At 42.2% G+C, this 25,893-nt stretch overlaps 1 protein-coding gene across 1 annotated transcript; it reads left to right on the top strand.

Moving 5' to 3' along the window:
- Window positions 1-1,558: 1,558 nt before the first annotated feature.
- Window positions 1,559-25,702, top strand: LOC127529894 (E3 ubiquitin-protein ligase TRIM47-like). Its single transcript, XM_051935130.1, has 6 exons — window positions 1,559-2,178; window positions 8,011-8,106; window positions 13,316-13,549; window positions 16,908-17,067; window positions 22,803-22,868; window positions 24,982-25,702. Exons 1-6 carry the CDS (start codon window positions 1,588-1,590, stop codon window positions 25,521-25,523), a joined length of 1,689 nt encoding a protein of 562 aa, XP_051791090.1. The 5' UTR covers window positions 1,559-1,587; the 3' UTR covers window positions 25,524-25,702.
- The last annotated feature ends 191 nt before the right edge of the window (window positions 25,703-25,893 follow it).

The raw sequence follows: 25,893 nt of genomic DNA, 5'->3' as shown, positions 1-25,893 counted from the left end.
AACTTCTTTTGTTTTTTAAGGGGAACGGCTGACCAAGAGGAAAGGAAAGAGAAGCAGAAGGCAAGGAACTCGACTATCTAAGCCTAAGAAGACAGAAAGATCGAAATTCAACCAGGGACGTCTGCTATTTGTGGGTAGCCACCCAAAAGATAACAAACAGAGTGGTGAATCCCCGAGAAGAAGCAAAGGTTTCATTGTATGGCCCAGTGGTTCTCCGGGTGCTCCCGTTGGTGAGTTGGACTCGCTCTTAAATTCTTCAGGATAGCGAGAAAGCAGGCATATCCACCTACTATCAATGAGAACTGTAAGACCGGATTCATCGTCGTTTCACACAAACTATGCTTAATCATTCTCTTTTCGATTGTCTTTTTTTTTTGTGTGTGTAGTATACCAGGGATTAAGTGTTTGGCCGCTGTTGGGTAGGGAGGTTGGGGAGGAGATAAAGGGATCACAAAACGAGCACCCAGTCACCTTTCATGTACATGTACAAACACTGGATTCTGGATTGCAATACACTTGCATATTTAATCAGTTTAACTATCATCTGGGTTTCTTTCAAATATTGGCGGGCACAGAGAGGGGGGAAGAGGAGTCGAGGACTGAATATTTTTAATGCTGATATATCTCTCGAGCATCGTCCACTTCCCTCTCAGGTGGTGAAGTGTAGCGATCGCAGACCTGATAAGGCGATTGTTACAATGTCAGTCTCACCATCCTTTTTCCCATCATGTGTGAACAAGACCCCAAAGTACTTGAAATTCCGTCCATTTGAGGCAGTACGGTATCTAACCTCCCACTCGGAGAGAACAGTCCACCTTTTTTCCTACTGAGGGCCATCGCCTCAGATTTGGAGGTCTGCATCTGCTTCAAACTCGGTCACAAACTGTCCCAATGCCTGCTGGAGTTCACAGCCCGATAAGCCAACAGGACCACGTTGTCTGCAAAAATCATAAATCTATTTCAGAAGTGATTTATTAACAATATTTTTTGGGGACATTATGAACATACAGCTTCATGGGACATGATTTTGTTTGCTGGTCACCAAAACACCCCTGTTAAATAAGAAAAGTTTGTCATCTCTGTTCTTCGTGAAAACATGAGATTACATATAAAAACATGAGATGACATATAAAAATAATATTTCTGGGAGGAGTATTCCTTAAAGAAGTGTAAATATAAAGATTGCAAAAGGTCTCACAAGTCCAGCTTCATATAATGTGTTTTCCATTCATGGCAGCGCTCCTTGAGGTTCCCCACTGTGTCATGTCAGAGCTATCAAAAGGAGTGTGGTAATAAAGCTCTCAGTAGTCATTTTTGTGTTATTAAAAGATCCAGAGGAATAACTAGCAATAGAATGGAGAGTAGGCGTAGAGCTTAGTAGTAACATGTGAGTAACATTTACAAAAATGAAAAACAGCAGCCCCATCTGGCAAATAAAGCAAGCCCTCTAAGTCCCTTAAAAACAATCCCTTGTTATTCTCACTTGGACTCCGTCCAAAGATTCATGCCGCAGTTCTTAAGTTTCACTTTTGCTTCTTCTAAACCTGACGCAGCTTCCACATCACTTTCTTTTCCTCACTTCAAGAAATGGCAGGAGCAAACATTTCAGCATCAGATGACCTGGTGACTTGCCCGGTGTGTTTAGACCCTCTGAGAGATCCCGTCTCTCTCCCATGTGGACACAGCTACTGTATGAAGTGCATTTCAGACTTCTGGGATCAGAACAGAGAGTGCCAATGCCCTCAATGCAGGCAACCCTTCTCTCCGAGGCCAGAGCTGCGCAGAAACACCGTGTTGGCTGAGATTGTGCAAAAATTAAAGAAGGCTGAACACTTGACTTCTGAGATGTCCTCTCTGCCTCCAAGTCATGTTGAATCTCGAGGTGTGGAGTGTGATGCCTGTCCTGGGATAAAGCTTACAGCGCAGAAGTCCTGTCTCACTTGTTTGGCCTCCTTCTGTGAGACTCACATTCAGCCGCATTATGAAATTCCTGCCTGGAGAAATCATAAGCTAGTAAATCCTATTGGGAGCATGCAGGATAAAATCTGTTCGGAACATCATAAAGCCTTGGACATTTTCTGCAGAACCGATGACATGTGCATCTGCTATTTGTGTGTAGCCACCGATCACAAGAGTCATGACACAGTGGAGCCGCAACATGAAAGAACTCTAAAAGAGGTGAGTAGATTAACCCTTTTAAGGGCGATTTTCCCAGCAAAAATGATAATTTTGCGGCACTTATCAATAGTACCTTACAGAAATTTGCTTTAAACATTCAGAATCGATCTACTGTTTCACAGCTCCAGAGAAGTAGGTCCAACATCCAAAGAGCTCACTATGTTGATGAAGTCTGCACATTCTCTCTGAGTCCCTAATGGTTTTCTTGAGGTATTCAAGATTTTATTTGCACCTCAAAAATCTGCCTATCTGGCTAACAGGCTGCATTATCGTAGTATTTCCCTCTACTTACCCTTTACCTGTTTTCTCAAGGGTAAATGTTCTCGTCAGGTTTGTTATCGGGTTGGTCTGCTGTTGCACTTTAAAATGAACACACACACACATAGATAAACACATACACACAGACCCTAACCACAACACTGCCCCATGAATGACACACACAAACTGATTAACCCTTAGCACTTTAAACTACACATCAGCCTGTCACTCAGCACTTCAAGAGACTTACTTATTATCGGCACGAACAAAATACGATGTTTTAATGATATCTCAGACCTAAATATTACTTTTGGTCTAGAAGAATACATTTAAACATACAAAGACTCAGCACTCTTGACTATAGGCCATTTATCAGCCAAGAATACCTTCTTTTTATCGTACTGTCCCTTCTTTCGAGCGGCGCCCTCACTCTCAGCCTTATAAACCTCGCAGCACAGAAATAATGGCAAAAATCTGGCTACACCAGGTGCTCAAAGAAATCTAACTTATTAATTCAATCACTCTAGACATTAAGACAAAGCATAGAAAGTTAAAAGCAGCATGGTATTTATTACAAGAATAATAATAATACCACTGGAACAAAGAATAATAGAAAATAGGTACTGATAGGAAAGTCTGAATATATATAGTCTTTAGGAAAAGCTTACGAAAAAGTTGAAATGACAAGGATGAATGTCCCAAGGAGGCGTTTGATTTAGCAATGGATGTTCATGATGCCTTTCTGACGACCAATGTCGTCTTCGTCTGTTCCTCTTCTTCTCCTCCTTCTCTTTGCTTCTTCTCCTTCCTCCTCCTCTTCTTCTGCTCCTCTTCCAAACCAAGGCATATTTATTATGAAATATCATGCCTTGGTTTCACAACACATGCACCTGATTGGCTGGCTGTCAATGTGATTGATGAATTTTGCTCAAACTCTTTCCCAGATAATAAAGTTCTTTGATATTGCCTCAGCCTTCATTTCCCAGGTTGTAAACCCAATTGATGTCCCAGATGTCCATCCATAAAGTAATCAATAGCCTGGGGTGTCAGCACAGCATCCTTTCCCAGGTTATAAAGTAATTGAACCACCAGAAATGTCTTCCTTTCAATGTTGGAAACAGCTGTTTTAAAAGTGAGGTGTGAGAAAACCTGCTTTGATTTGTCTTAAAATTTAGTTCATCTGTTGTTTTATCCTGACCAAAATATAATAGAAAATTAAACCAAAATGTACAGATTTTATACACCATAACACAGGCGAAGGAAAGGTGATCTGCAGTGGAATGGTAGCCCATTTAGGGGGGGCTGGTGGTCTGCACACCGCACTTTTGGCTTGGACTCTGGGATTGACTCACATCTCAGCCAAGTGCTGTGTTAGACTGGCACTCCATCTACTACTGTCGTTGGGTTTTGCACTATCTATCTATCTATCTATCTATCTATCTATCTATCTATCTATCTATCTATCTATCTATCTATCTATCTATCTATCTATCTATCTATCTATCTATCTATCTATCTATCTATCTATCTATCTATCTATCTATCTATCTATCTATCTATCTATCTATCTATCTATCTAATCCTGCCTACTACACTAAAATCTATCTATCTATCTATCTATCTATCTATCTATCTATCTATCTATCTATCTATCTATCTATCTATCTATCTATCTATCTATCTATCTATCTATCTATCTATCTATCTATCTATCTATCTATTATTGCGAAAGGAGATATGTATAAATGGGCATCCCGAAAAGGGTGGCTGATAGCACCTCACCTGGTCAGGAAGCTAATACAGTGGAAGGGCAGTGAGATACTACTCCCTTCATGGGTTCCTCTAGTCCTCTGGGTGTACTGAACTACCCAGTTGAACATTCACAGTGATGCTTCGGGTCCTTGGGTGCCATTGCGCAAAGCTGATTGGAGGAGGCTTTCCTGTTTTGTAAGTCAAGTTTAGGAATGAGCTTTCCATTTCAGCTAGAGAGGGATTTCGGAAGGGAGGAGGACAACACCACTTGCATTCTGTGGAGTGGGGGATGGAAAGATGAAAGAAGACCGAGAATTACACTGGATTTGTATATATGGCTGTTAACTGGAAACCAGTTTGTGCCATTCAGTTGTGTCTTTGGTTTGTGGTGTGAGATGCCCCTTAGTGCCCACCATATCTACAATATATTTATCTAGCTATACAGACATACTGCACTGCAAACATTAACACTGAATATGTCCAACAGAGAGTAACTTCCAGAGAGACAGAAATCAGCTTCTCCCCCTTAATCAAAAGGCAAGTGTCCATGTGTGTGTGTCTGTGTATCTGTCCAGTTGTTATCTCTCTGTTATTTTGGTATGGGATTTGTAAAAACAGTGCTAATGTTTGTGATGCAACATCTCTTGAAATGACAGATACAATGCATTTTATTACTATAAATGATTTCAGTGCACTATTTCCTCACAGGTGGCGCAGTGGTAGTGCTGCTGCTTTGCAGTAAGGTGACTGTGGAAGATTGTGGGTTCGCTTCCTGGTTCCTCCCTGTGTGGATAGCGCTTTGAGTACTGAGAAAAGCGCTATATAAATGTAAAGAAAGAATTATTATTATTATTTGTTAGAATGACAAATGCAGTGCATTTTATTACTACATGCATTACACAGTACATTCCAATAAATGATGCACTTCAGACATTAAGGTTGAGGTGTTGTTGATTATTTAAAATTCGACCCGTCACAGCCAGTCTTGTACTAAAACACATACCACAGCATACTGAAATGTACTCCCCACACCTTGCAATTTAAGCCCAGGAATAGGATTAAGCAGGTTTGAAAATGGAATTACACGTGAAAAAGGAATGGAATAAAAGTGTAAGTCGTTGCTTGATTTTATTAATTTCTGGTATTTTATAATGTCGGTTATATAAATCGAATGCGGAAAACTCACGCTATTGGTCCCAGAGATTATGATATGCTAATGCCCACCTGAGAGAGTAACTACGGAGCACATGGCCTTTTTTTCTATGCATTGTGCCTACATGACCACAGGGTAATACACAAACTATTCCGAAGCGATGTTTGCATTGTTTTGTGTATCTCACAGCCTCATATACCTTTATTGTAAGAGCATTCTTTATCTATGATGGAGCGTTCGATCAGAAAAAAATCTGAAGCTGGTTTAAAATTAAAAGTCATTTAAGTGGCGAAAGAAATTGGTAACTGTGCTGTTGCAACAAAATTCGATGTATCTGAGAAACTGGTGTGAGATTGGAGGAGGCAAGAAGATGTAAAAAAAAAAATTAAGTGACGTATTTTTGAACGGGTGTATAAGTCAGGGTCTGATTTTACGATCAATTTCTTGGGTTTCAAGACCCGACTTATAGGCGAGTATATACAGTAGTTGAAGCAGAAACCCTGATAACCTTTGAGTAATATCTGGATGAGATACTGAGACAGCTTAACTATTATCTATTGTGTTGGGCAATCGAAGAATTAAGGTGAAGGTTAAAGGTGAAGTTTTTGAGACAGTAGTAAGACCAGTAATGATGTGTGGAGCTGAGACGTGGACAGTAAAGGGAGGGCAGGAGAAGTTAGATGTGTCGGAAATAAAAATGTTGAGATGTGTGGAGTTACAAAAAAACGACAGAATAAGACAACAAAAGTGGGAGAGATAGCTAAGAAAGTACAGGATGAAGTGGTAAGGACAAGTGATGAGGAGATACAATGAATATGTGCGACAAAACGTGATGGGAATGGAAGTACAGGGGAAGTGAAAGCAAAGGAAGCAAAAGTGGCGGTTAATAGGTAAAGCAAAAGAAGACCTGGAAGAAAAGGGGGGGCTCGACTGGCGAGGAGACATAGGACTGAGCTGTACAGGGAAGGTCCATCAAACCCATCGACCCCACACAGAAGTGGGAAAAGATGAAGAGGAAGAAGAAGTAATGGAGCCAGGGAGACTAAAAAATTTTACTCCAGTTTTGCTCTTGTTAAGCTGGTTTACCCTGACCCAAATTAAGGAAATAAGTTCAAGTTTTAATTTGCTACCATAAGTACAAAGTGTACAGCACACATAGTACCGTTAAATATTTACTTTCTGGGAACAGTTACTAACAAAGATACGCAAATGGGGTCAAGATAACCTGAGGGTCTGTACGATTAATGTTGTTTAGTTATCTTCTGTTCCTTGTGTGGCCTTAATGGGGGTGCACCTGCACTCCAAACACCCAGATGCAACCAAACACACACTCACGGGTTCAAGGACAGGAGATGTATTAAAACAAAATACCATACATGTTTTTATCATCTGATAGATCAGCCGCAGTTTCTTTCCTTTCCTTTCCTTTCCTTTCCTTTCCCACCTCCACTGACTCTGACTGCTGGAGGAGATGGAGTGGTTGCTCTTCATCAAGAACCCTGAATGAAGCGTTTTCGGGTCTGGTGGACCCTTCTTTGTAACAGGGATTGCCTGTTCCCACAAGCTCCCTCCAGCAGCCCAGGAGAACCCCAGAAGTGCGGCCCAGCAAAACTCCATCTCCCATACAGCCCTGCGGCTGTCCAAAAAAAGAGGGACACTGCCACATACTGCATGTGCATACTGGGGGGATGTAAAGCCTGGGGAGGCAGTGGCTATCTATCCTTCCCCTCATAATGGCCTCCTGACCGAGAAAGGTACCACTAAGCACCCCAGTCAGGATGCCCGTCCATCCATGTCCTTCCTTTACCATGGCTTCCTGGAAACATTGTTATGGCAGAAATACGCTGCTCAAAGAAGAGACTCAGAGACCTCAGGATGTGCAGGCAGAATGAAGCTTTATTAAGTGTTGTACACACGGTCCCAACTCAAATGAAATGTGTGCCCAGCAATGGAACCATCTTACTTTTATTTATAGTTCTTATCAAAAGCTGACCTTACTCAACTCAGACATCTGACTCCAAGCTTCTCGTTGCCTTGCTCCAGCCTCTAATTAGTTCCACCAATATTTCCCAGCCTACTGAATGTAGCACCCTATCGTATCCATCATGGCCACCTGGTAGGCCCTCTCCCCACCTTGAACCCTTCCAGTTCCTGCCACCATTATCTCTAGTCCTCGGCTCACATTCACCACCTGGAAAGAAGTGAGGGGATTCTTCCTTTCAGCCTCTCTTTACATACCTGACCTTGGCTCCTAAAGTATTGGTGGCTTCCAGCTTGCAAAGAAAAATAAAAAATAAAAATACACAGGCGCAGGCCTTTCTGTGATTTAACCCTTGCTATACCAACATGCACTTGGATATGATGTTCATTTTCATATATGATAATGATTTTCTTTGAATATATGCAAATCATCAACTTTAAGAATATACTTTTCTATAACATCTGCCATGGCCAGGGTGCCAGTCAACGCATGTCTTCTATGGCACTTATAATTATAGCATTTTGCATAGTGTGTTGTGCTGATGCTCATTATGGAATATATAATTATAACAAGGTAAGTTAATGTAAAAATAATTTTCCACACATTGGACTTTCAGTTCACTGTAAAACAGTAGGCTGACACAAATGGCTCGAGACAAAACTCCAACCTCCTTTGTTTCCCTGCACAGACCCTGCTGGGGGAGACGCTGATACAAATCCGAGAGAAAATCCACGTGAGGGAGAGGAAGCTGGCAGACACCAAGCAGTGTGTGGACCAGATTAAGGTAATTCATTAAGGCGACTGCCGAAATGAAACAAATGAACAAGAAAGCTTTCTAAATGTTGGCAGATGTAAGTGCTGTGGCGGGTGGCCGGGGTCCATGCCCGGCCGGGACGCCCCTGCAGCATATGTTCTGGGGGAGCAAGGATGGGCGACCCAATACCTCCCCCTGGATGCTAGATGGCAGCCTCCCTGGGTTGCAGCGGTGCCTCGGACTCCCGCAGGACTTCATTGGGGTTGGAGTTTGGTGCAGCCCTGTTGGGTTCCACAGGTGCTGCCAGGGGGTGCTTCAGCGGGAGCTGCTGGGCCCTTTTGGGCTCTAGTTTCACCACACCCAAAAGTGCAGCCGGGTGTCGCCAATCAAGCACCTGGAGCACTTCTGGGTGCCTAATTGAAAGGAGCCAACGACCACCACTCAGCGGCCAGAGTCGGGAGGAGGAGGACGAGGTTGCCTGGGAGGAGTGGTGGAGGAAGAGTGTGCTTTATTTGGGGTGGTGTATTAGTTGCTGTGCTTGGGACTGTGTACTGCCTATGGGACATGGGGAAGACGTGCGCCTACAGGCGAAGAAAAATAAATGGTTTAGTATGTCCAGTCTGTGTCAGGTCGTGCACTTATATAGCGCCTTTTCACAGTGCGGAGGCCACAGAACAGCAAAAAAATGAACTTTTCATGGCCTATAAAATGTATTCAGCCACTTGAAAGTTTTCAAATTTTATTATTATACAACATTGAATTAGAGTGGATTTATTTTGGATTTTTTCATGCTGATCAAAAAAAGACTTGTTAATGATGCTGAGTATATTGGGAGAAGGAAATTAAAGATAGAGCTGCCAGGCAAGAGGAGGAAGGCCTAAGAGGAGGTTTATGGATGTGGTGAGAGAGGACATGCAGGTGATGGATGTGACAGAGCAAGATGAAGAGGACAGAAAGATATGGAAGAAGATGATCCGCTGTGGCAACCCCTAAAGGGAGCAGCTGAAAGAAGAAGAAGAAGAAGAAGAAGAAGAAGAAGAAGAAGAAGAAGAAGAAGAAGAAGAAGAATGGCAAAGTGAAAACAGATCATTGCAAAAGAATTTAAATTACTAACAAATATGTAGCACAAAATAATTGATCTCATTAGCATTCACCCCATTAATATGACACCACTGAATCATCACTGGTATGGCCAATCAGGGCCATCTTAATGTAGGGGCACAATGGGCACAGGCCAGGGGCCCACGCTGTTTCTGATGCCTATGTATGTTTCTGTTTCGCTATGAAAACAGGAGCCGCAGTGCACGACTTTGTCTGGGGGCCTATGAAGTTGGTAAGATGGCCCTGCATGTTCTAGTTCAATGGAGATCACCTGTCATTGTAGTGTAAATGCATCTTATCTAGAATGGTTAGCATGTGGTGTATGGCGGCCTAACTTCCACAAAAAGAACACACTAAGCAACTCCATAAAATGCACAAGGCAAGGGATGGAGAAAAGAAAGGATGGAGATGGGAGTCCAGTTAAATCGATCATTAAGAAATGGAAAGAGAGCCGGAAATCTGTCTAGAGCAGGCTGTCCTCAGAAACAGAGTGACTGTGCAAGAAGAAGAGTAACGAGGATGTCCTAAAAGAACTCTGAAGGAGTTACAAGCTATAGTGGGTCAGATAAAAGAAATAAGAACCTTTGCCTGAATCCTTCACCGGTTGCAGCTTAATGGGAGAGTGGCAAAGGGAAGGCCGCTGTTAAAAAACTGCACGTGACTACACATCTCAAGCTTGCCAGAAGGCACATAGGTAACTGTAAAGTCATCTGAAAGAAGGTTCTGTAGTCTGATGAGACCAAAATTGAGCTTTTGTTTGGCATAACAAACCCTCCACGTCATCCCAAACATGAATCACTGGGGTGGTAGAATCATGTTGTGGGGACGCTTCTGTGCAGTTGACCCCATAAGGGTTCAAGGTTCATGGTTGCTTTATTTAGTCATGCTTACACAAGAAAACATGACATTTGCCTTCTCAATTGCATCTAACAACATCATTTCTTTCTATAGCACATTTTCATACAAATGATGTAGCTCAAATTGTTTGACAAGATGAAGAAAGAAAAAAGAAGAATATAAAAATAAGATTAGGCAATGCTAAGTAACAATGAATTAAGGGAGGTCCAATGACCAGTAGGACAGAAAAAAAAAAACTCTAGAGGGCAGGAGAAAAAAAAAATCTGCAGGGGTTTCAAGGCCACGAGACCACCCAGCCCCCCACTGGTCATTCTACCTAACATCAATGATCTCAATCTGTCCTCATGGTCTATAGGCTTCGCGTGTTAGAATTAGATGATGACGGTCATCTGGACATCTGGCCTTCAATCCATCAATGTAGGGACGGCATGGTGCTCTGATCAGGTGGTGGTGGCGCAGATCATCACCACAGAAAACCAGAAAAAGCACAACAGAGAAAGTAGGGGTTAGTATGGATTACAGTGATACAATAAAAATGATAATTCAATGCATATACAGAATATCAGGGTTACACTAAAATGAAGCTATAAGAAAGCCCTATTAAAATAATAAGCTTTTAGCAGTGTTTTAAAGTGCTCCACCGTATTAGCTTGGCGAATTTCTATCGGTCAACTATTCCAGATTTTAGATGCGTAACAGCAGAAGGCTGCCTCACCATCTCTTGTAAGTTTAGCTCTTGGAGTTATAAGCAGACATTCATTTAAAGATCTAAGGTTACGATTTGGAGTGTAAGATGAAAGACATATAGGATGGAGTGACATTATTTAAGGCTTTGTAAACCATAAGCAGGATTTTAAAGTCAATTCTAAATGACACAGGTAACCAGTGTAACAGCAAGGTGTAATGTACATACAATACATAATACAATGTAATAACAAGGCAGAAAGAAATGAAACAAAACAAAACAAATAGAGACAAGGCAGTTTGATAATGCATATTTACGAAAAAAAATGGTTACAGGATACATATCATTTTCTCCGATTTTCCTTATTAAAAAGTCGTATGGCACTATAAGAAAGGAATTTCTGGAGTGATTTGTGTGGGTTTTCAAGGGGTCTATCCTTCCTGATTTACTGAAGTTCAGTTCGACATGTAATGGATGTCTGTCGTCAGTTGAGATTATTTCTAGTTTCTTTAGCATTGTCCTCTGACACACACACACACTTGCCAGATCGTCTACATCAGTCCGAATAACTTGATCTGCATGCTTAGTAATCTGCTGGAAAGCTTTTTTAATTTTGGTTAATCAGACCACTGAACCAGGCAATGAAACTGAAAGTGATAACAGACTGGATCAGACTGCGATAAAAAGGACAACATGAGGTCCTGGTCTACTTTAAATAGTTTCAGAGAAGAAATAAACGCTAATTGCATTTACAGAATATGTTTTTTGTATTTGCATTCCAGTTAAGATTGTTATCTAAGTTAGTTCCTCAGTATTTATATTTATTCACTATTTCTACCTCCTCCTCCAAAACAACAACAACAATCGATTTCTGTGTCTTAAAGTCAAATATCCTTTCTTTGGTCCTTTTTACATTCAGAGTGAGAAGGTTTTAATTACACCAGTTTACCATGCAGTCCACTTGATTTAGATGGGGGCTTTCATTATCCCCAGATATGCGTCCTATGGCCAGGATGTCATCCGCATACTTGATAATGGAGCAGTGTTCATTATTCTGTCTCAGGTCACTGGTGTACAGAGTCAATAGTAATGGTGATAAGACACACACCACTGCTGCGCACTACCTGTGTTGGAATGAATGAGATGGGGTAGAGGGGAAAATAAAGGCCGGGAAATCCTGCAAGAAAACTGCAGCTTTGTAGAAGACTTGTTTTCCAGCACAACTTCAAGCATAAAGCCAAAGCTTAAAAACAACAATGTTAATGTCCTGGAGTGGACAAGTAAGAGTCGAGATCAGAATCAAATTAGAGAACTTGTGGTTGGACTTGAAAAAATGTTGGTCACTCCTGATGTCCATGCAGGCTGACAGAGCTTGAGCAGCTTTGCAAACTCAATTGGGGAAAACTGAGAGGTGCCAAGATGTACAAAGCTGATACGGAGGCACACAGACTGTCATGGCTGGCAGAAGTGCATCTATTAAAAGAAGGAGATGAATACTTATGAGATCACTGATGTTGTGTTGTATATTTGTAACTCAAGTACGGCAGGGTGGCACAGTGGCCTGGTTGGTAGGAGACCATGCTTCACATCCTAGGTGCTCTCTGCATGGAGTCTACATGTTCTCCTTGTGTCCGTGTGGATTGGCGATGGTGAATTGTATACGTGGGTGGACCTGCCCCCCTGTCCAAGTTTGTTCCTGCCTTGTGCCCTATGCTTGCTGGTATAGCACCAAATCCACCACGACTCTGTTAAGTATTAAGTGGGCTTAGATAATGGCATTTATAATTAATTTAAATCATTTTAAAAAGATTTATTTTCCCTTTATCACTAGTATCAAAAAAGCCAAATTCTATCCACTGTGATTGAATAAAATGTGAAAATTTTCAAGGAAGTGAATACTTTTTATAAGCACCATTTTGGCACAAGAGAAAGATAATAGCATGTAGAGCTGGACCCCAGCGTTCAGGTCCATTACTGGCTGCAGTGAGATATTTTGCAGTATATTAGCTTTTTATTATTTGTGCTGCACTTTCTTGCACTTCAAGGGCTTCCCCGACTTCAGCTTGTCACACCAAAGCCTCAAAGGGGAAGAACGAGAAGCTGTTCATATTTACAGAAAAACTTATTTGGGATCCTGGGTTCGTTTTCGAGGTCCTCCCTGCGTGGTGTTTGAATGTTCTCCCCGTGTCTGTGTGGGTTTCCTTCGGGTGCTCCGGTTTCCTCCCACAATCCAAAGACATGAACGTTCGGTGCATTGGCGATCCTAAATTGTTCCTAGTGTGTGCTTGATGTGTCTGCCATGTGGTGGGGCTGGCGCCCTCCCCGGGGTTTGTTCCTGCCTTGTGCCCTGTGTTGGCTCCAGCACAGCCCTGTGACCCTGTGTTAGGACTTAGCAGGTTGGACAATGACAACTGAATGACATATTTGGGATTTCAAACTGATTCACCTAATGATTGTATGCAAGAAGTATATCGTTTTTTTTTCTTCAAATGAAACAAAACAAGAATTTGCATTGTTTAATGGGGCCAATTCAGCATCTTAAAAAGAATATTTCGATCGCATTATCCTAAGTAATCACCTTCTCCTTCCAATCAGGTCTCTGCAGACAGGGAGGTGCAGACGAATAACCAGAGCTTGGCTCGTTTCATCTCCACTCTGGAGCAAAAGTGTGCCACAATGACACAGCAGATCAGAGAGCAGGAGGAGAAAGAAACCGAAATGAGTAAAGAGCTTATGGAGCGCCTGAAGAAGGAAATCGAAGCGCTGAAGAGGAGAGATGGAGAGCTGATTGAGCTGTCGATGACAAATGACCACATCTACTTTCTACAGGTGATCAGTAGTCATCTATCTGCCCATCTTTTAATATTCTTGATATGATTAGATTAGATAAATGTTATTAATCCCAAAAGGGAAATTCAGATGCATATAGCAAGAGAAACATAAAAAACAAGGATATAGTCACAAATAACACAGCAAATCAATCAAATGCATACGGCGCGGATATTTCAAAATGAACTTAACAAGTACTGAAAGCATTGAATTACTTGATAGCAGTGGGTAGAAAAGACCCCCAAATGTGCTTCTTAGCACTCCATAGTGTAATGAGCCTGTGGCTAAAAATCCTCCAAAAAGGAGGGAATTTGAATTTTGGAATCCGATTCTGCCACCATCCTGTTTTCCACAACAGCTTCCAATGTGTCCAGGGTCACCTTATGATGGAGCGGCCATTCCTCATAAGTTTCTTCAGGCCTTGTGCTTCTTTTAAGCTCAAGTTGCTTTCCTAGGAGACCACAATGTAGAACACCACACTGGCTACTATGGACTGGTAGAACATTTCCAGCAGCTTGCTGCAAACATCAAAAGACCTCAGTCTACTTAGCAAGTCCAGCCTTCTCTGGCCCTTCTTGTCCCACACCACCATGGTGTCAGGCCAGTCCAGTCTGCTGTTTATGTGGACCCCCCAGGGAGTTGTATCTCTACACCACTTCCTCATCTGCTGTCCCTATCTTCTGATTCATCTCACAATCCCAGGTGAGCTCACTCAAGACTTTAATTCATCCATTTATTTATTGTGACACAAAAGCCAGATGGCTAATCCATCAGGTTTAGACTCTTGAGAGATAATAAACAATCATTTGATTTTTCCTCTGTTTTAAGAAACTAAAAAGTTTCCTAAAGATCAAAGAATGCAAGAGCAACCCTGCAAAAGCCTGCTGGTCTTCATATCTTAATGTTATATCCAGGAGAAAGTAGGGTGAAATGACACCTTTTATTGGCTAACTAAATAGATTGCACTGCGGTGGGCTGGCACCCCGCCCAGGGTTTGTTTCCTGCCTTGCGCCCTGTGTTGGTTGGGATTGGCTCCAGCAGACCCCCGTGACCCTGTAGTTAGGATATAGCAGGTTGGATAATGGATGGATGGATGGATAAATAGATTGCATTTGTAATCTATTTAGTTAGCCAATAAAAGGTGTCATTTCACCCTACTTTCTCCTGTATCAATCTATAATAATAATAATACATTTTATTTATATAGCGCCTTTCCCATGCTCAAGGCACTTACAGAATATAAGAAAGAACGGCAGGGTATACAGTATATAGCGTTGTAGAAACCAAATAAATAAATAAAGAAGATTACGACAGTGAATTCAGAGAAAAAGCTTAACAGAGAACATAATAGATGGTGGGCGGCACGGTGGCGCAGTGGGTAGCACTGCTGCCTCGCAGTTGGGAGATCTGGGGACCTGAGTTCGATTCCCGGGTCCTCCCTGCATGGAGTTTGCATGTTCTCCCCGTGTCTGCGTGGGTTTCCTCCGGGCGCTCCGGTTTCCTCCCACAGTCCAAAGACATGCAGGTTAGGTGGATTGGCGATTCTAAATTGGCCCTAGTGTGTGCTTGGTGTGTGGGTGTGTTTGTGTGCGTCCTGCGGTGGGTTGGCACCCTGCCCAGGATTGTTTCCTGCCTTGTGCCCTGTGTTGGCTGGGATTGGCTCCAGCAGACCCCCGTGACCCTGTTTGGATTCAGCGGGTTGGAAAATGGATGGATGGATGGATAATAGATGGTCTCACACACACACACACAGGTTACATGAGCATCTTGACAGAGAGGTAAACTGAGAGAAGGGTAGTAAAGTCAAGTAGAGCTAAAAGCCTTCCTGAACTGATGAGTTTTGAGTTGTTTTTTAAAAGAATTCATGGAGTCAGCTGACCTGATTAATTTCGGTAGGTCATTCCAGAGTCTGGGCGCTATACAGTTGAAGGCCCCACTGTCACCCATGGAGTGTAGGTTAGTGTGGGGCACAACAAGACTGCCAGAATCAGAGGACCTTAGTGGGCGGACAGGCAGATAGTGATGGAGAAGGTCACTGATGTAGTTTGACGCGAGGCTATGGCTAACACGGTACAACACTCTACTGCTATGTTATATCCAAGGCTGCTACACACAATTAGTTTGTAGATGACTAACCTGTCTACTATTTTATTGATAAACTGATTCATCTAACGATTGTATTATTTTTATTTTAAGAGATTGTTTTATTTTCTGTAAATACAACACAGGCTGCGGTGGGCTGGCGCCCTGCCCAGGGTTTGTTTCCTGCCTTGTGCCCTGTGTTGGCTGGGATTGGCTCAAGCAGACCCCCGTGACCCTGTAGTTAGGATATAGTGGGTTGGATAACGGATGGATGAAAATACAACACAGGGGTCTTTTGCATTACAAAGCCGTATTGCTCCATTTCATTTGAGTTTTTATCCAATAAGCAGCAGCTTTTGTTTTAACATGTAAGTGGCTCAACTGGAACATCCACGGAGTAAAGCCACAGCTAAAGATGAACAAGGTATCTATCTCCTCAGTTCAATCTCTATGAAACAAGTTTCCCCATCCATGATTTGAACAAAACAAACAAAAAAAACAACTATGTTTCAGAGTGGTCTCGTCTCACCGTCTTAACCTGTGTAGCAGTAGAGGCGTGTGTCCACCTCTTTGACCCTCAGGTACCACTCCAAACTCCAGGTAAAAGCACAAGACTTCTTTATTTTGCAATCACGTGCACAAAGCACCCTCCACTCCACACTACTCATATAATAAACAATACTCCAATTGCTAATACATTTACCAATCCTCCTCTCCCAGACACTTTGCCACCCTACCTCCCAGCTCAGCTCAGTGTCTGGGCTTTCCCAGAGTCCTTTTATACACCCTGACCCGGAGGTGTTCCTGCCCAACAGTCCATAATTCCTTATTCCTTCTGGGTCAGGGTAAACAGTCCTTTTCTTCAACCTGGAAGTACGTCATCTCTCCTGTTCACATGACCAGGACGTACTTCCAGGTTATAGGGCACATACGAGTCCACGGGCATCCAGACAGCGACTCCCAGTGGTCACCAGGGTATCCAGCAGGGCTGTGTATAAAAACTACATAGTCCATGAGGCCCTGCTGGAATTCGGGACCCGTCCCTGCTGTCGGGAGAGCTCCTCCTGGCGGCCTGGGAGTGAGGGCCGGAATGTAAAGCCGGCAATCCATCACACCTGCCTTTGACTCCTGCCCAGTCTCAGTTTGTTTTGTAAGAAGTTTGCAGGTTGTGACTGTGTGGCCCTTCTCCTCTCACAGCACATCTAACAACTGATTTTGTCCAAACAATTCAATTTCTTGTCTCTAAAGGCCCACCTTTTCTTCTCTCCTGATACAGAAGTTTTCGTCTCTCTGCTCGATTCCTGTCGACGATAATTCCCTCGCCATAATCGTAACTGCAGAATTCTCCACCGATCTTCTCAGGAGGGAGCTGTTCCATTTAAAAGATGATCAGGAAAAATGTAAAGAGTGGAAACTTGTGAAATTTGCTCCTACAGGTACTGTACACTTAAAACAAGTTGTTAAAATATGTTAACAGTGGCCATTTAAGGACACGGCCATTTCAAACTTTTCTAAATACTCTTAGTTATTTGTTATCATTTGATTTTTTTTAGAATTACCCAAACTACTTCAGGTGTTTTACTCTTTTTTATAATGTTGTTTAATCGTGTTATCAGCTCACTTGTGACCTACACCTAATAGGACTCACTATGAACTAACCTTGTAGGTTTTTAGTCTTAATGGTAGTGTCAAAGTCAGGTCAAAAGTCAAAGCAAACTTTATTGTCATCTCAACCATATACAACTATACAGATAGACAAAATTGCGAAACTCAGGGTCCACAGTGTAACAAAATGAAGTGAAAATAAAAATTTAAATTAAATTAAATTAAAATTAAAACACAAACAAAACAAGACAAAGAAGTAGCAGCAATATTGACGTGTAGTAAGCAATATGAACATTGATGCAATGTATGGTATTGTGCAATCTAGATACATAAATATAGTCAATAGATACGTCCATCCATCCATTTTCCAACCCGCTGAATCCGAACACAGGGTCACGGGGGTCTGCCGGAGCCAATCCCAGCCAACACAGGGCACAAGGCAGGAAACAATCCTGGGCAGGGTGCCAACCCACCGCAGGACTCAATAGATACGTAATATAATAAATAAATAATAAATATAGATAATACGAGGGTTGTCTGGGTTCTGCGCGGAATTTTATCGTTTGTCGAGTGTCAGCCTGTCGAAACCTGTTCTGCTGTGTAGAGGGATTATTCAAGTGGTTGCATGTTTTTGTTCAGATGTTTTGCTCCCTCTCTTCCTTCAGAATGAACATGAGAAGCAAACGAAATGAGAGTGCGCAGCCGGCACTAGTGGCGAAGCTCCTGACTCCTTGCGTGCGTGACTTTCGAGTGATGATTTTTTACGACTTTTCTGATGGTTTAATCCACTCGGTGAAACGCACCATGTTTGCCATCTTTTTCAACATCGATGGCATTGTCGCGTCAATTCCGCTGATGGAGAGGAAAACTGTGACCTCTGAGTGGTACACCACTCAGTGCCTGCCTGACGTTTTTTCTGCGATGGCTAGAGGCCGGTCCAAGAACTTGCGAAGGCACTTTTTGCATCATGACAACGCGCCAGCCCACAAGGCTAATGTGACGAAACATTTCATTGAAGACAGTGGTGTCAATGTTTTGAACCCGCCACCCTACTCGCCTGATCTTGCACCATGTGACTTTTGGCTCTTTCCGAAGGTGACAGAACCCCTGCGAGGCCACAACTTCGAAACTTGAGAGGAACTGATTGCAGCTGTCAAAGAACAGCTGGACAACCTCCCACAGACAACCTTTCAAGAGTGTTTTGCAGCGTGGGTCAGAAGAGCCCAAAAGTGCATTGATGTTGGCAGTGAATACTTGGAAAAAGTTTAAAAAGGATCGAAGTACATGAAAAAAATAGAAAAAAAAATCCTTGGCTACTTATTTCGAGCGATTCCACGCGGAACCCAGACAACCCTCGTACAGCATAGTATGAGGTAGTACAGAAATAGCAGCATGACTCAGTTTATGATAATAGTTGTTTAAGACATGCAAACAATGACAGGTCAGAATGTTTCTCTGCAGAAGGATGTCAAAAAATGTCAAAGTGCAGTGTGCAAAATCCTTAAAGGTCAGTATGAGATTTTCAGTTCTTTTCTACCTTCACACTCGTCTTTGCCGGACATTGGCTCGCATGTATAAAAGTTCTGTTTTTAGAGGTGGTTGAGGCCATGTGGAAGATCCCAAGGTGGTGTTATGGAGTCTAACAGCTTGGGGGTAAAAACTCTCCTGCAGCCTTGCAGATCTGGCTTTGATGCTGCAGTATCTTCTCTTGGATGGCAGAAGTGTGAAAAGTCCATGTGAGGGGTGTAAGGGGTCCTTCACAATGCTGCAGGCCTTGCAGACACTCCGCTTATAAAATATGTCCTGTAGAGAAGGGAGAGGCACCCCAATAATGTTCTCTGCTGTCTTCACTATCCTTTGCAGGCACAGGTGTGGCAGACGGCCAGGGCCCTTACCTGGCTGGGACGCCCCGACAATAGGACGGGGAAGAGAACCTTTTCAGGACATTTTCTCCCCTGGACCTATATGGCTTCCACCGGGGCCACAGGTTTGGATCATGAAAGCTCAACACTGTTTTGGTCTGTGGCCACCACCAGGGGGTGCCTAGACGTTTGCTGGGCTGATAGTCTGGTTGATCAAGATGATCAAGGTGATCAAAGTGAGATTGCTGTCCGTTTTATTGTTTATGTGCATTTCTGGAGTAAATATTATAAAGTTTTGTATTTTACTGTTCCGGTGTCATACTTCTAAATCTCTGAGCCTGAACTCAGCAAACAGTGCCACATAATAAGAAACAGAATTACAGTGAAACCTTGGATTGCAAGTAACTTGGTTTGCAAGTGTTTTGCAAGACGAGGTAAAATTTTTAATAAACTTTAACTTGATAAACGAGTGAGGTCTTGCAATACGAGTAGTATGTGTACACTTTGTCTGCCGAGCGTCACTTGGGGATTGTGGGTAATCGTCTCCCATGCTCATTCTCAGTCGGAGTGCCTCGCTCATATAGTCAACATCCGTATGAGAGTATACTGTTTGCTATAGCATGGTGACCACGCGTGTGTGTGCTGCAACGTGCGAGTCCCTGTCATGCACCCCAAAACGCGAGGCTGAGTCGCAGTACTTTAGCAAAACCAGCTTTATTCAGCATGAAACAGGAACAGCGCGGTTATTTATTGTAGCGGGATCTACCGCTCTCTTATACAGAGACACAGCAATCAGGCAGGGTCGTGACCAGGTTAGTGGCTAAGTAATATTGTGCTCTTGCGTTTATAATGTTCCTTGCATCACCCATCGACGGCAGGCACTTATAGCTTGACAGCAATCTTTTCTGATTCTCTTTTACAGCAAACTACTACAGTGCTGGGAGCCTGCATTTGCTTGCTTCAGGACGCTCGTGTGTTGTCCCATTGAGGGGGAATCCCAAAAGAGTTTAGAAATATTACAGTGCATAAAGCATTTTTTAAATTTTGTGTCCAAGTGTAGTGACTCTTCAGGCAAAAGCAGCTGTCATTGGGTAGGTTTCCTTGTTAAAGTTGCAAAAAAAAGAAAAAGATTCCAGTGAGCCAACAGACAGCAGTGATTCCATTAGTTAAAGTGAAGATTTTGTATTAATCATCCATCAATCCATTTTCCAACCCGCTGAATCCGAACACAGGGTCACGGGGGTCTGCTGGAGCCAATCCCAGCCAACAGAGGGCGCATGGCAGGAACCAATCCCGGGCAGGGCACCAACCCACCGCAGGACACACACACACACACACACTAGAGCCAATTTAGAATCGCCAATCAACCTAACCTGCATGTCTTTGGACTGTAGGTGGAAACCGGAGTGCCCGGAGGAAACCCACGCAGACACGAGGAGAACATGCAAACTCCACGCAGGGAGGACCCGGGAAGCGAACCCAGGTCTCCTAACTGCGAGGCAGCAGTGCTACCCACTGCGCCACTGTGCCGCCTGTATTAATCATTTTATATAAATATTTGTGGGTTGTGGAATACAATACAATACAGTTTACAGTTTATTTTTGTATAGCCCAAAATCAAACAGGAAGTGCCGCAATGGGCTTTAACAGGCCCTGCCTCTTGACAGCCCCCCAGCCTTGACTCTCTAAGAAGACAAGGAAAAACTCCCAAAAAAACCTTGTAGGGAAAAATGGGAGAAACCTTGGGAAAGGCCGTTCAAAGAGAGCCCCCTTTCCAGGTAGGTTGGGCGTGCAGTGGGTGTCAAAAGAAGGGGGTCCATACAATACAATACACAGAACAGAACAAATCCTCAATACAGTATAAAAATAAAAAAAAATTTAGAAGTAAAAAAATAAAAATTTTAGAAGTACAGAGCAGAATTTAACAGTAGATGATATCACATAATAAGATTTGGATATTTTTAGACCCCTGGAGATCTCATCCATCAAGCTGCCTCCCCCATTTGGCCATTCCACGGCTGAAACAGTGCTGGGCCAGCCAATCCGACGAAAGGACCCTTCTTTCCCACGATTCCTGTGATCCTCCATCAGGGATGACTTTACCTTAGGCAGGCAAAACAACTTGGCAGGTGGGCCGTGGCACCAAGTGCCACATTTGAGTATCGAGAAGAGAAACAGAAGAGGTGAGGGTTAGTAACAAATTATAACTATCATGTTACTTATGTTTTAGTGCTAATGACTAACAACAGAGATGCAGTCTGTACAGTTAATCAGCAGCTCTAGTCAGGGTGTGCTAAACTGAAGTAGTGAGTCTTCAGCCGGGATTTAAAAGCTGAGACCAAAGGGGCATCTCTTATAGAAGCAGGCAGACCATTCCACAGTTTAGGGGCCCTGTAACTAAAAGCTTGACCTCCCATTGTTATTTTATTAATCCTTGGAACCATAAGCAGACCAGAATCTTGAAATCTTAATGTGCGCTCTGGTTTGTAAGTCATGATAAGTTCATTCAAGTAAGCCAGACTTTGACCATTTAATGCTTTATATGTTAAAAGGAGGATTTTGAAATCTGCCCTAAACTTAACCGGGAGCCAGTGTAAGGATTTAAGAACTGGAGTTATGTGTTCGTATTTTCTTGTTCTTGTAATAATTCTTGCAGCCACATTTTGGATTAACTGGAGGCTGCATAGAGAACAGTTTGAACATCCAGTGAACACCGCATTGCAGTAGTCAATCCTACTAGAGATAAATGCATGAATTAATTTCTCAGAATCTTGTTATTTAGAAAGTGCCTTAATATCCTAACATTTTTAAGATGGAAGAAACATGATTTGGACAACTTTGTAATATGCGCTTTAAATGACATGCTAGAGTCAAAGATAACTCCTAGATTGCGGGCTGATTCAGTAAAATTAATGGGGATTCCAACTGTGTTAAATGTTGACAAAATATTGTTGTGATCAGCGTCATTCCCTCCAACAATTAACATCTCTGTTTTATCTGTATTTAAAGACAAGTAGTTCTCATTCATCCACTCCTTTAATTCACTAACACAACTAATTAAAGACAACATTGGAGAAACTTCATCTGATTTAAAGGAAAGGAATAACTGGGTGTCATCTGCATATGAGTGAAAATTAACATGATGTTTCCTAATGAGAGATCCCAGTGGAAGCATGTAAAGTGAAAACAGTAAAGGTCCCAGTACTGAGCCCTGCGGGACACCATATTGAACTTCTGTGTATAATGATGGAGTACTGTCAGCACATTTCTGTACATATAGGAATCGATAAGAACTAAACCAAGTGAGCACGGTGCCTGTAAGCCCAACATCATTTTCTAGCCTCTGCAGTAAAATAGAATGGTCGATGGTGTCAAATGCTGCACTTAAGTCTAACAACATAATTACAGTGGAGTTTCCTTCATCAGAGGATATCAGAATGTCGTTTACACCCCGCGTTAGTGCCGTTTCTGTACTATGACCAGTGCGAAAACCAGACTGGAATTTCTCAAATAAATTGTAATGCGTAAGGTGTGTCTGAAGCTGACTGGAATGAATCATCTGAGTTTCCATTATTTCTTATAGGCAAATTTACTTTGATATACAAGTGCTTTGGATTACAAGCACGTTTCAGGAACGAATTACGCTCACAAACTGAGGTTCCACTTTATTTTAACTTTTTCCCTTCTCTTTTCTTTTTATTTAGTGGCTGAAGCTCCAGTGTACATTTTGCTGCCACCACCACCTCACAGCAGGGAAGAATTTTTACATTGTAAGTTTATTTATTTGTTTTCTTTATTTATTTTGCAATGTGATTAATGACCCTCATTTGAAATTGTATCTTTTGTTTTTCGTAACTACTGTTGGAATTATTGACCATTGATATTAAGACTTTACAGATATGTGATAGTGTATAAGAACAAAGAAGACAAAGTACCTCCTGGACAGGATAGAGGGGATTTTTCATGATGGCATCCAGGTTTGGAACCATCTTTTCAACCAATGTGTCCAGGGTTTGGCCTGTGATGGAGAAGGATTTTTACTAATAAGTTTGTTTGGGCATTATGCATCTTTTGAGCTCAAGTTGCTTCCCTAGCAGAACACCACACTGGCCACTATGGACTGGTCGAACATTTCCAGCAGCTTGGTGCACACATCAAAAGACCTGAATCTCCTTAGCAAGTACAGTCTCATCTGGTCCTCCTTGTCCAGCGCCACTGTGTTGTCAGACCAGTCCAGTTTGTTGTTTATGTGAACCCCCAGGTACTTTTACCTTTGCACCACTTCCATGTCCTCCACCTGAATGGTGACTGGTCTCAAAAGGTCCTTGGCAAGCCAGATGTCCACCATCAGCTCTTTTGTCTTGCTGATGTTGAGTTGCAGGTGGTTCTCCCAGCACCACAAGACAAAGTCCTCCAGAACCTTCCTGTACTCTGACTTGTCTCCATGATTACTGCAGCCTATGATGGACGAGCCATCTGAAAATTTTTTATACATGTCAAGTGCTGTGTAGAGGGGTAAATGGGAAGGGAGATAGGACAGTTTCCTGAGATGCTCCAGTATTACACACCACCATTTCTGCTGCTGTCTGGTGGTCAGATAGTCCATGATCCAGGAGATTGTGGGGGCATCAAGATTCAAAGCCTGGAGCTTTTTCTGCAGTCAATAAGGCTGAATGGCGATAAAGGCACTGAATAGATCAAAAAACATCATCCAAACTGTGATCCCAGCGTTGTCTAAGTGGGAGTAGGCTTTGTGGGGCATGTAGATGAGCAACTATTCATCTGTGCAATATGGCCAATAAAATATCTTCACTTTGAAATGGTCAGAGGTGGCTTAAATGAGAAATATTTTTATTGATATTGTATACTTCAATATAAGACTTGAGAATCCTTCATATCTCTCTATAATAATAAAACAAATCCTGGAACGAGATGTGACTTTTTCAGAGAGACACTTTCACATCCCGCGAGACGAGACTTTGTGCCAAAAGATTTAACCATGCCCGGAACCAGAAATAAAAGACAAAGAGTAGATGACCAAGTAGAACGTCATAAAGAATTCAGAAACGTTGGCGCGATACACATGCAGAGCAGGTTAGAGATAATGGAAGTACTAAAATTCAAAAGTCTCAAAAAAATTATAGTAAAGATCGCATTAGCGCAAACAAACAGAAATTATTACTCGGTGAAATAAAAGAATAGCAAAAAGAGATTGAATATATTGTTCGGATTTAAACTTTAAGTCGGAGACTTGTAGATCGTCTAATTCGTGTTGCCATCAGGGAAAAGTAGTGTTTCTACCCAATGAAGAGGCGTATCTGCGAGAATTAAAAGATTTGTTGTTTGGTGAAAGTGAAATCTACATACGAGAGTGGCAGAGACGTGAAGTTGCGGGTGCGTACCACAGGTCTTGGTTGGCGAGCGAAGCCCCCTAGTTTATTATTAATTCTACCAGCGCATCATATACATCATTGCACAGAAATGAAGAACCTATCTACTGATGCTTTATAAGCATAACTGAGTGCATAAGAAGCCTTTGCTAAGGCATTGTAAATGAGTAGTAGATGCATGGCCTAGTCAATTTGGTCTCTAATCATCTTCTGTCTCTAACTGTGTCTCTCTCTCTCTTTCTCACCACTAGACCACCTAATAGCTAGTGGATGATGAGAGTACTGGCACCAAAATGGCTGCCCTCACATCATCCAGGTGGATACTGCACATTAGTTGTGGTTGAAGTGGCACCCTACTAACTATGTAAAGTGCTTTGAGTAGTGAGAAAATGCTATATAAATGTAAGGAATTATTCTTATTATATCATTTAGTAAATATTTCCCATTAAGTCACAGCACAGTGTGTCACTGATGTCCATTTCTTTCTCTTCAGACTCCTGTCAGCTCAAATTGGATTCCAAATCAGCACACAAATACCTTGATCTTTCTGAAGAAAACACCTTGGTAAAATGGAGCGGAATGAATCCATCATTCGTCGACCACCCTGACAAATTCGACTATTATGAACAAGTTCTTTGTAAAGAGGGTCTAACTGGAATCCGCTGTTACTGGGAGGTGGTGTGGAATAGAGGGGCTGTAATCGGAGTTACGTATAAAGGAATTAGTAGGAAGGGAAAGGGTACAGAGTGTGGCTTGGGGTATAATGACAAATCTTGGGTTTTGATGTGTTCCGACTATGGTTTCTCAGTTTGGCACAATAACAAAGAAAGTAAAATTATTTCTCCCTGTTGTCCAAAAATAGGGATTTATCTCGACCGTGAAGCTGGCTTGCTTTCATTCTATGCTATCTCCGAAAAAATGACCCTTTTGTATAGTTTCCAAACTACCTTCACTGAACCCCTCTATCCGGCATTTAGACTTTGTTATTCTTATACTTATTATAATTTTTATTTTAGAATTTGCAAACTACGTTGACTTACTAGCTGAGAGATTCAATTTTCGAACGACTATTAAGATGAGGGAGTAAACATATTTTAAGTAGTGTTGAGAGTTTGTTTTCCCTCCCACCACACTATCTACTGCACCCATAGAGTTTATAATGAGCACTATTATGGGGAACATTAAAAACAGCATGAATAAATATCATGATTATATATTTGTTTTGTTTTTTTTCAAGCCATCTTAATGAGGTCTTTTTTTTTTTGGTGGTGGCCATCTTGATTGTGGCGTGATCTGCCATTTTGAATCATATGACCCCAGTGTTGTGATCCATGAGGTCCTGAATGCAGACATAGAAATAGAAAGTAGTTGGGATCATTACAAAGACGGTGACTTTTGTGCTTCA

Source organism: Erpetoichthys calabaricus, chromosome 12 (genome assembly GCF_900747795.2).
Source record: "Erpetoichthys calabaricus chromosome 12, fErpCal1.3, whole genome shotgun sequence".
NCBI lineage: Eukaryota > Metazoa > Chordata > Cladistia > Polypteriformes > Polypteridae > Erpetoichthys > Erpetoichthys calabaricus.
The sequence above is the reverse complement of the archived record's forward strand: the minus strand, read 5'-3'. Positions and strand labels throughout refer to the sequence as shown.

What these genes read in the sequence shown, in the direction of transcription:
- LOC127529894 (XM_051935130.1), top strand. Translation starts at nt 1,588, where the DNA reads ATGGCAGGAGCAAACATTTCAGCATCAGATGACCTGGTGACTTGCCCG. An exon ending in ATGAAAGAACTCTAAAAGAG is followed by an intron (nt 2,179 to 8,010) that starts GTGAGTAGATTA and finishes TTCCCTGCACAG; the next exon opens with ACCCTGCTGGGGGAGACGCT. An exon ending in CAGGGAAGAATTTTTACATT is followed by an intron (nt 22,869 to 24,981) that starts GTAAGTTTATTT and finishes CTTTCTCTTCAG; the next exon opens with ACTCCTGTCAGCTCAAATTG.